This window comes from Ascaphus truei, chromosome 2 (assembly GCF_040206685.1).
Source record: "Ascaphus truei isolate aAscTru1 chromosome 2, aAscTru1.hap1, whole genome shotgun sequence".
In the NCBI taxonomy this organism is placed as follows: domain Eukaryota; kingdom Metazoa; phylum Chordata; class Amphibia; order Anura; family Ascaphidae; genus Ascaphus; species Ascaphus truei.
Genome location: NC_134484.1, coordinates 339,197,296 through 339,208,443, shown reverse-complemented (window position 1 = coordinate 339,208,443; position 11,148 = coordinate 339,197,296). Strand labels below are relative to the sequence as shown.

The window sequence follows — 11,148 nt, the reverse complement described above, 5'->3', positions numbered from 1 at the left end:
CCTTAACATAAGAAAGACAAAGAGGAACGGGGGAGCACAATAGGACAGATAAGGGGATATATTAACCCCTTTGAGGTGAAATCAAAGAAAACAGATTATAAGTGCTGTGCTTGCTGCTCAGAGGGTCTAGGGCCCCAGTTAGAGCAACAAGCTGGGAAATTGGTTATGCAAATAAAGATAAAATCTCACTCACACGGCCCTGTGTGAGCGCTGTTGTATAAAGGTATCTTTGAATCTTCTGAGGTAGAGGGAGGGGAGACGGTCGCCGAAAAAAATCAAATATCAGTGACTACCAGGTTTTTGGCAGCACTGTCGCTCTGTCGCATGCACTATAAGCACCAACGACGGCGACAATGCATGTGTTTTGACGCGACGGTCGCGTCACCGTCGCCGCCACTATAAGCGCAGCCTTAGGCCTCGTCCATTGTACAAGATACGGAGAGAGCTATATAGCTCACGCTACAAACAAACGTTTATTCCAAAGCGCATGGCCATAGTGATACAGGTAGCAATATAAACAAGACTTTATTAATTAGTTTTTTGCATACTGCAGTTACTGTAGTTATAGCACTTTAATATTCATCACCTCCACTGTAATAAGGCTTAAAACAATATATAATGTGTAAAAAATATATACATATATACCCTACTGTAGCAGCCAGTAGAAGTCTGAATTTAGCTTATAACTTGTCATATAACTAATATCTGTACATAAAGTTTCTAAGACTGACACATTTTTTGAAAATAATAGCTTTTTTCAAATTGCCAAATTTCAATAACGGAAAGTAATAAAAATGAATCGAACATGCAATACCCATTGACTTATTAGCTTTTAGTGAACTTGTTGTGAACTTGCGGATCGAAGCAAACTTGTTTGCCGAACCAAAAAGAATACAATTCACAAAAGTTTGCAGATCTCTAAAGATAAGCCTTGTGTTATTTGAGTTTTCTTTTAGGCGGCAGAGCATATTGTGAGTAGGTTTTGGTACATGTGAACTGTTATGCTCAGCTCATTTCATTGGCATGGCAGAGAAGCAGGAGGAGGGAGGCAGCTAAACAATTAAGAACTGACACACAAAAGGCAATTCGGCTTTGCAGCTTTTGTCGAACCACTTGCCAATAGCTACAGCTGACAAAGACGCACAATTTTCCCGCTTCCCACCGTCTGGCTGGGTGGTGATTTCGGTCTCCCAGTGTTTAAAAGTGATGCGGCCCCCACTCATATCCACCCAGGTCCCCTCAGTGGCCATGTCATTGATGCCAATCCAGACCTCCGAGTCGGAGCCTATGTTCTTGCGCGCATAATCGTACAAGGAGTCATTCTCGTCTCCGTTGTCTGGGGTGCTCAGCGTCCCTCCTTGTGCAATGCACATATCGCTGGCCTGATGGTAGGCCTTTGGTTCAGAAAAAGCCAGGAAGCACTTGCGGTTGACCTTGGTGCCCTTCAAACAAACTGGAACAGAAACAAAATCATGACATGATGTTATAGAAGCCGGGCCATACTGAATCCCTAATGACACGAAAAATAATTTTTAGACTTTCTCCCTAATAAACGATCTCTTGTTCCTGTCTCATTTCCCTGCAAGATGTAGAGATCATCTTCTGTAAAGCCATAACTCTCCCTTACAGGAGCTTGCACATTGTGGTCAGTATCTGCAGTGTCAACCTGAATGTAGTCTCTCTCTCCTCTTCTCGCTCTCTACCCTCTCTCCTCTCCTCATTGTTATAGGGAACAGCACTTTTGCATGCCATTAGCACTTGTGGTCATTATAGTTCACTTAATTTATTGCTTTGTTAAGTCAATAACGAACCTCTGTGGATGAAGTATATATTCCTTATGTTCATTTCCTCATAGGTTGTAGCACTCTTTTTGACATAAATATATATTCATGATGTGGTGGGTGTAGGAGTTTGAGCTAGCTGGGAATGTGTGTGTTACTCCTAGGTTGTTACCAGAGCCCTTCCATCCGATATTTTTCTGCTGTGTTTCTGGGACTCAAGCACATCATTTTTCCCTTTGCATTAATGATGTCATTATGAATTTCAGGAACTCGCGTTAGAGGAAGGGTCACTTACCCTATTAACTTATAAATAAAGAAGCACATAAAAAATAAAACAAAACATGAATGTCCATATGTCAAAGTGCCAATAAAAACAGTGATGTAATGACTGATATCAGGGGAGCCCAATCCTCTTAAATGAAACACATTTTCAAAAATATTTGTTATATATATATATATATATATATATATATATATATATATATATATATATATATATATATATATATATATATATATATATACAGTGGTCGACAAATCACCAAAAAATCTACTCGCCACCTAGTACCAAACGTGTGATGCCTGGGCCAATAGGAGCTCGCCACGATGTTAAATCCACTCGCCCGGGGCGTGCAAATGTATAGGTTTGTCGAACACTGTATATATATATATATATATATATATATATATATATATACATATACATATACATTAAAGACAAAAGAGAAAAACAATGTTTTTTTTCACTTTGTACATGTTTAACTTTGTAAATAAATCCCAGTGGTCGTGGATCTTAGTATTCCCTAGTATCTGCACATTTCAAACACTCAATATGTCCAAGTGGACTTGAAAGTCGATGTGCAAGCTGAAATTGTGCTTCTAAATTACATTGCTATGTGACCTGTAGTCATGTTAATTGATGCGATGGGGATAGGCACTTCAGGCTTACTTGTCTGCAATGATTGTTGTTCCTTCAGGTGGTTCATCTCTTGCAAGATGTTGTCAACCTTCTCCTTCAAGTCTTCATACATTTTCATGCTGACCACATCTGTCAACCAAAGCGAGGAGTAAATCACAGTGATTCATATTCATACAAGACTCCATACAATGTTTATTTGGTTAAATTCCTTGTGACCTCCAGCATTTTTTTAAACTGAAACTTACCATGCAACCGTGCATGCTGCCAGTCCTGTGTCTGGCCACAGTTACAATCGCAGAAGATTTTCTTACACTGTATCTGAACAAAAATGTGGAAATGAGTGGAGCAAAATGCAACCTAAAGAAAACCGACACAAAGCTGAGTTCAGCAATGAGAGCAAACTGTTTAAGTGGCCCTATTGACCGCTCCAAAAGATCTTTTGTCCACCAGATCGAATCGGAAGTAGAGCACTCTACAATTTCATTTTGGGTCAGGTGATTGCTCTATAGAGAACTATGTGCAAATACTCTCTTCCCAAGTCCATTAACACCAGGTTGTCTTTTATAAGGACTAGGTGCATCAGATGCACTATGTCACAAAACAGGCAAATATAATAGTCTATAGCCAATCTCCCATAGTCACATTGATTGGTAGCCATAGTTTGGGGCTAAAAAGTATGATAAGTTACATTTCTTTATGCTGTAAAGCAATAATGAAGGAAAATAATGGCACTTTTTCTTTTGCTATAGCATGTTATACCTGTAGCCCTGGTAAGAAATGGGGCTATAGTTCTATCCTACTCCTGGTATAATCCCTGGTAAGGGCAGGTTGCCAGGAATTATCATGGGTTTCCCCCACTTCAAGCACTGGCCCTGAGTGGTGGAGGTTGGTCACCGGATCCTGTGTCAAAGCAAGAGACACAGGGGCGGTGCCTGCTGATATCATAAAAGAGCAGTGCATTTCCTATTTAGTGTGTTCTGTCAGTCTGACAGTAGTGACAGTGAGTTAGTGAGGAGGGAGTGATCAGCTCATGAGTAGAGCTAATATAGCTGTAGTCAGTGAGGTGGACCAAATACCTCTCACCCTGCGTAGGGGGTGAGGGAAGAGCTAGCCTCCTCTGGATGCCCTTCGGTCCAGAGTGGTGGCAGGGAACATCCAGAGGGAGAACAGTTAGTAGACTATGCATCAATTGTACCTGTCGGCTGCTGCTGCTGCTGCTGCCCAAGAGAATAAAGAGACTGCTGCTGTTAAAGAGAACCTTGTGTGAGACTGGAATCTCTCATCCCTGTGGGGAATCTCTGTGGTAAGGATTCCACCCCGCATTCCTGGGGCTTACTATAGATGGAGGCGCTGCACCATTGAACAAGAACGAAGGCATCCACCCCAGTAACATGTTCCTGTTATCCCCCATGTCATCGCGGGAGACTCAGGCCAGCAGGTATGCACCACACAGAGACACCTAGCCAGACCCCAGAACACCTTAGGGGACCTGATCTGCGATTAGGGGGGGGGGGAGAGCATGGGCTATATACCTTTATAATGTTTAAACCTTACAATCAATGGTTGAGGCACACTTGTTATTTGCTTTGTTCACACAGGCACCCTTAGTGGGAGTCAAAGCAGAAATGGGGATGACGAGAATATAGAGGAAAATGATCCGAGTTCTTTGATAACAACAAAAATAAAAACACCTTTAAAAATCTACACGTTTATGTTTTTATTCTTCTAGTTGTAATAACAAATGATAAAACTGTCCTGTATCTGGAGACAGAGTAAAAGACAAGTTTGGACTGGAGACGTACTGTTTTGAGGAAGGAGAAGAGAAAGTCAGGCTGATTAGCTGGTCTGATTTCTATAAAGATGTTTCTTTGGAAATTGGATTCTACCTACTTGACCCCCCTGTGTCAGCCACGCCAAATGCTGGGGTTTTTTTTCAGTGGAGATTACCAATAACTATGATAAGCCCCCAATTCCCTTGTTCGAAAGATGGGAACCCTAAAATGTTTCTGGTTGAATAGCTAGTGGCATCGAAACAGTATTAACACAGAGATGGAACCGTGCATGTTTCCATGCCATGATATCATGTACAGCACGCCTGCACTACTTGTAAAGGGAGACGGGCCAAACTGCTCCAAGGAAAACAGATCGGAGCCGCACGGGTAAAAAATTAAGTTCCGGGGTTATAAATAAAACCTCCCTTTCCCTCCCGACTCTTACCTGCGGCGGGGTCCGGCGACGTGGTGCGTCGATCTCCGTCCTCACCCCTGCAAATTGTACTCTTTCCCCTGCAGGGCCTGAAAAAAATGGCCGCGCGGCGTCAAATGTGGGCGCGTTGCCATGGCAACGGGACACCGCGACGTCACGGCATCACACAGTGTGTTGCCACGTGACGTCGCGTAGCGTCCCGTTGCCATGGCAACGCGGCCATTTTTTCAGGACCTGCAGGGGAAAGAGTACAATTTGCAGGGGAGGAGACGGAGATCGCCGCAGCACGCTGCCAGAGTGAGTCCGGGCGGGCCGCATGTTGTGCAGACCTGATGTGCAGTATGAGGCTGGAAAAAGTGAGTAGTGGGATATTTACTAGAAATACCGGATTGGGTTCAGTTTGGATACTTATATGGGATTCCAATGTTCAATGAGTGGGGAGCAGACTTGGCACCGTAGTTACATGGCTCTAAATAGACAACCTGGCATGTTCAATTCTTGCCGAGCGAATAACTTTACTCCATATGCCTTCCCCTTAGAAATAAAGCTTATTTCCTCGAAAAATAATATTAATATTAAAAAATAAAGCTTCATAGCTGGATCTTGGTTTTTACACCTGCAATCGTGAGGTGGTCCAATGCCATTGCTGGATGAATACCATCATAAATGGAATGGTTATTGTGTCATATGCTGGCTGTAACGGGGCATCTTGCACATAATTAGAACCGCGCTTTGTTCTTGTGTTTTTCCATGCATTCCTTTAGTGTGAGATCTGTCTGACACACTCCAAAGGGTTCTGACACTAAGAATGCAAGTTGTATTTATGTGCATCAGTCTGGATCCCATTAAACTGAGCAACAGTCAAAGGAGAGAACATCCAAGACACAGCCCCTACAGGCGGAAATATTTCTATTGCAATAAACCCAAAAGAAATAATGCTATAAAATATTATCTCACTAGTAAACACTTTATTCATAACAACAACACTATTATTAATATTATCCTTTAATATTTTTTTTTTTTTTTTAAAGCTTGGTACTGGGATTGCTTACTTTGGGGCAGGTTCATCAAGCTCTGATGTGGGGTTTCCCTACCCGATCCCCTATTGACAGCCATTCAAGTCAATGGCATTTAACAGCAGATCAGGTGCAATACGCTTCATCAGTGCTTGATGAATCCCCGCGTTTGTTTCTTAATCCCACTACAGGGTTTACACAAAGGATAGGGGCTAATATTTTATTCTTATACTACCCAGAAATCTACTTTTTTTGGTGGTGGGGGAATTACTTCCCAAGAATGAATTGTGTGGTTCTATTCTTATTACATGCATATCCCATGGCATCTAAGGGGATTTCCAAAGAAAAACACAGAATAATGAATAGCTTTGAATATTTTGATTTCACGTTTCCCATAATCTATTTTTGTATGTGGCAATGTTTAGCCTCAGCTTCTTTATTGTCAAATGTTAACATTATACAATTATATAGAGGCACTCCTATTGCCTGAAAAAGATATTATAAGTGCGCAGCTATTTACGATGAGGTAAAAGTGACTTATTATCAGTATATAGTGATTAGAAGTATCCTTAGTACCCAAGTGATTCAAAATTAATCAGCATAATACATAACCTTAAAATAAGGTGAAGTGATTTGGCGTCTGCAGCTATGAACAAAGGGGTTGGCTCAGCACCCCCAAACACTAGAGAAGAAAAAGACAAAAAGACACAGCGCAAACGCTAGTAGTGAAGTACAATTTAGTAATTAAAATGAAATTAAAAGATGAGTATTCTGTGTACATCAAAATAGAACAAAACAGGCAAATCAGTGTTCGGTAACTCATGTCGTGATACATGATATGCCTGTTTTGAGCTATTTTGATGTACGCAGAATACTCACCTTTTAATTTAATTTTTAACTCCTATTGCCTATATGTTGCTTGAATAAAAAATCCAGGCGCAAAATAGCCTATCCGTGCCCCTATATTCCAATATATATATATATATATATATATATATATATATATATTCAAAATCTAAAATTATGGCGGCACACAGGTAGATAACTGTTAGAGTTTACTTCATGCTAACTAGACAAAAACATTTACATTTCGGGAACACAGGCCCCTTTCTCAGACAATACCACCCAAAGGAGCTGTGTCCCTTGGTTTTGCAACTACTACCTGTGTGCCTCCATTTTTTTTAAATTTAAGATGTCGTAACCACATTTGCATGCTGGTTCCTGAGATCAAGGAGCAGGTGTTTGTCTATTTTTCATCCTATGACTTATTACAATTTCTCTGACAAGCAATTCAGCCAATGGGTGTTGTACCTGGTAGGCTATGTATCTGGCATGTGACATCATACTGGTGACATCATAATGCACATAGCCTGGTGGCAGATAAAGAGAGCCAGATAGCTATAAAGTTTACACAGAAAGATAGACGAAGAAAGAAAGAGGGAAGTTAGTTGGCACGTGAGGAGAAAGTGTGAATGCCTGAGAAAGAGTGTTGGAAAGAATTAGGGATATCATAAAATATTAAAGCAAAGTGATAGGAGGGAGGGGGAGAGGGAAGGGGAGGGGGAGAGACAGAAGACAGAAGACGTGAGCGATGAGGATGGTTTCTTGAATTCCAGAGCAACGCTGGTTCTTTCAGCTAGTGTATTATATGCCTGTCATCCTCTGCTTTTACTTGTAGGCAAATGATGGCATCACAATCACTTTACAAGGAAAAAATCCACTGTCTACAGATACAGGTCCTATCATCAAAAGGATATTGGTTAAAGATCATAACATTTCCAAAGCATTTGGCTACCATGGAGACATTACAAGTGTATACAGTATGTTAAATAATTACACTTATATTTGTTTCACCTATGTTTAACCCATTACACATAGTACTGCTGTTAGTTCACTTTGGTCCCATGTGCAACTGGAACTTTGGAAGGTATCACTGTGTAGTGTCAGACATCGCAACTCTCGTTAGCTTCTGGTGAGTCTCACTGATGCGAAATCAGTGTCATTGGTTTTTAGCATCACCAGCCTCAAAAGCTTCAACAGAGTTAATGGTAAGAGTTAGCAATTTCCCATTAACATTGAATTTGTTTGGTCCACAACCCCAATGTCACAGGTTTGGGTCCTTGAAGGTTGACATATCTGATGTTTTCCGACTATAAGCCCTTCGCTGATTGGGAGACTCGGCAATGATAAGTCGGTCTCTGTCAGCAAAGGGGTAAATAATTAGGCTGCATACTTGCTGAGCTGATACACACCTGGCTTACCTTTGGTTGTTGACCTTTGCTTTTTGATGCCCTGTTGCACAGTAACGTACGGGAGGCAGAGGAGGCACAGGACCAGGCAGGCTCCTTTGTACTCCATGGTGATGCCGAAGTTGAGTGAAGCACAAAACGTTCCTGCGCTTTCTTAAGTACGCCTGTAATAAAAAACAGCCGCTGCTTCAACTGTTCCCAGATCCCAAGCAAGGCATTCCAGAAACTGCACAGAGGCTGCTCCAGGGATCCTTACCAAGCGATAGAAGTGCTGTGGTGCTCGGAGTAGCTACATTATGCCAGCCAACCCTGACCGGTTATTGGAAGACTCTCCGATTTATTGGCAGTAGTGTTTCTGTAGAGGAAAATATAGGATGTTGGAGCTCTCAGCAAATAAAATAAATCATTTGATATCTGAACTAGGATAAATAACCCATCTTTAAATTAGAACATCTCTGGCAGAAACTTCACAAATTCCTTCTTATTCCGTATTCCAACAACAATCCTAATCATTATATGGATTTAATTGTTCATCTCTGAAAAAAAAGGTGCAAGTGAATTTTCCCCCTGCCCCAAAAAAAATAAAAAAAAATAGTCCTGCTGATAGATTTCACACAGAGCACCACTGATTTTTTAAATTTTATTTACAAAGCTTTTTTTTTTTTTTAGCATCATTTTGGGATGACGGAGTAATAGGGCTGTCAAGGGAAAAGAGGTGTAATGGGAGCCAGAGGGTTGGGGTTCCTTACAATGCATCTGATCTTAGACACGCTATTACAGGGTCGGGGTTCCTTACAATGCATCTGATCTCAGAGGCGCTATTAGAGAGGGTTGGGGGGTTCCTTACAATGCATCTGATCTCAGAGGTGCTATTAGAGAGGGTTGGGGTTCCTTACAATGCATCTGATCTCAGAGGTGCTATTAGAGAGGGTTGGGGTTCCTTACAATGCATCTGATCTCAGACGCGCTATTACAGGGTCGGGGTTCCTTACAATGCATCTGATCTCAGAGGCGCTATTAGAGAGGGTTGGGGTTCCTTACAATGCATCTGATCTCAGACGCGCTATTAGAGAAGGTTGGGGTTCCTTACAATGCATCTGATCTCAGACGCGCTATTAGAGAAGGTTGGGGTTCCTTACAATGCATCTGATCTCAGAGGTGCTATTAGAGAGGGTTGGGGTTCCTTACAATGCATCTGATCTCAGACGCGCTATTACAGGGTCGGGGTTCCTTACAATGCATCTGATCTCAGAGGCGCTATTAGAGAGGGTTGGGGTTCCTTACAATGCATCTGATCTCAGAGGCGCTATTAGAGAGGGTTGGGGTTCCTTACAATGCATCTGATCTCAGACGTGCTATTAGAGAGGGTAGGGGTTCCTTACAATGCATCTGATCTCAGAAGTACTATTAGAGAGGGTTAGGGTTCCTTACAATGCACCTGATCTTAGACGTGCTATTAGAGAGGGTTGGGGTTCCTTACAATGCATCTGATCTCAGACGCGCTTTTAGAGAGGGTCGGGGTTCCTTACAATGCATCTGATCTCAGAGGCGCTATTAGAGAGGGTTGGGGCTCCTTACAATGCACCTGATCTTAGACGCGCTATTAGAGAGGGTTGGGGCTCCTTACAATGCATCTGATCTCAGACGCGCTATTAGAGAGGGTTGGGGTTTCCACAAAATTTCACACTATAATTATATGGTTTCTTAACCAAAAACAAAAGCTTGAGACCCACTGATCTAGCGCAGTGGTTCCCAAACTGTGCGCCGCGGTGCCCTGGTGCGCCGCGGCTTGGCTAGAGGGGTGCCGCGATCAGGGCCACCAGCAGCGGGGAACAAGGGCTAGTAAATTAAAAAAAAACAAAAAAAACGCTGAACGCGGGTCTCCCTGTTGTCAGCGCCGGGTCTCCCTGTTGTCAGCGCCGGAAGTAGGTTGGGTTAGCTTCCGGCACGAAAGAGAGGCCCGGCGCATGCTGGAGGAGCAGCACCGGGAGACAGATGTATCCCAGCAGCACTAACACCCCCCTCCCCCCCGGCCAAAACCGCCACCCCCCAGCAGCATCGGTGCACCATCACCCCTCCCTCCCCTCCCCCCCACAGCACACCGGCCCTCCCCCAACGTGGCACAGGCCCCCGCAGCACTGACCCCCCGTGCAGGGACCGGGCCGTTCAGCCACCCCACGCAGCCGCCGTCCCTATAGGTTTAAGCTTGCTGCATGGTCACAGCTTTGAGCACAGCCAGGGTTAAGGTGCATACCCAGAAAACCCACCCACAGACAGCTGTTTCGACCTTTATGGGTCTCATCAGTGTGGGGTTGGTAAACTGGGTATGCAGAGAAGCTACAGGATGGGGTTTACTATACTGAGTTAAGTTAAGTTGACTTAACTCAGTATATATATATATATATATAGTCAGGTATGGAGATTTGCACTCACGTTTTTGATGTAAGAGGCAGATGCTTGTCCTATAGGTAGTATGTAGACATATGGTGACCAGGGGATCCTGATAGCCAAAAGAAGACAGCACACTGCAATGTTGGTATCAAAAAAAGTGTATTTAAGTGACACAGGGCCGCCAACGTTTCGGTCCTCCCAACGGGACCTTCCTCAGGGCAGAATTTTTTTTTTATCGGCCAAAACACATGGTTTTCACGGCGCAATCAGGGCCGTGGGAACCATATGACGAAAATGTGACGTCATAGGCCTTTAAAAGCCTATGTCGTCTCATTTTGAAGGCAGACGCCGAGGAGGAAGGACCTCCTACAGAAGAAGAAGGCCAGGGCGTGGCCGAAGAAGACAAGAAGACCCCGGAAAAGACCGGAAGAAGATACAAGAAAGAAGAATGAAGATGGATTACAAATAGAAGACCCGTGGATTGATTTGTTTTTTTATTTTAATGTTTATTATTTTATGGTTTATTATTTTATGGGTTCCTGTGCGTGGATTGGTTCGAGAGTAAGCTGTTCAACGGGAGTCGGTGA

General features: G+C 43.0%; 1 protein-coding gene across 2 annotated transcripts; it reads right to left on the bottom strand.

The window, feature by feature from the left end:
- Window positions 1-506: 506 nt before the first annotated feature.
- CLEC3B (C-type lectin domain family 3 member B) lies at window positions 507-8,361 on the bottom strand. Of its 2 annotated transcripts, none has more exons than XM_075589102.1 (3): window positions 8,174-8,361; window positions 2,731-2,829; window positions 507-1,453 (listed from the first exon to the last, which is right to left on the bottom strand). In XM_075589102.1, exons 1-3 carry the CDS (start codon window positions 8,277-8,279, stop codon window positions 1,053-1,055), a joined length of 606 nt encoding a protein of 201 aa, XP_075445217.1. In that variant the 5' UTR covers window positions 8,280-8,361; the 3' UTR covers window positions 507-1,052. The 2 variants fall into 2 exon arrangements, with proteins under 2 accessions (XP_075445217.1, XP_075445218.1); XM_075589103.1 differs by having other exon boundaries at window positions 8,183-8,357.
- Window positions 8,362-11,148: the final 2,787 nt, after the last annotated feature.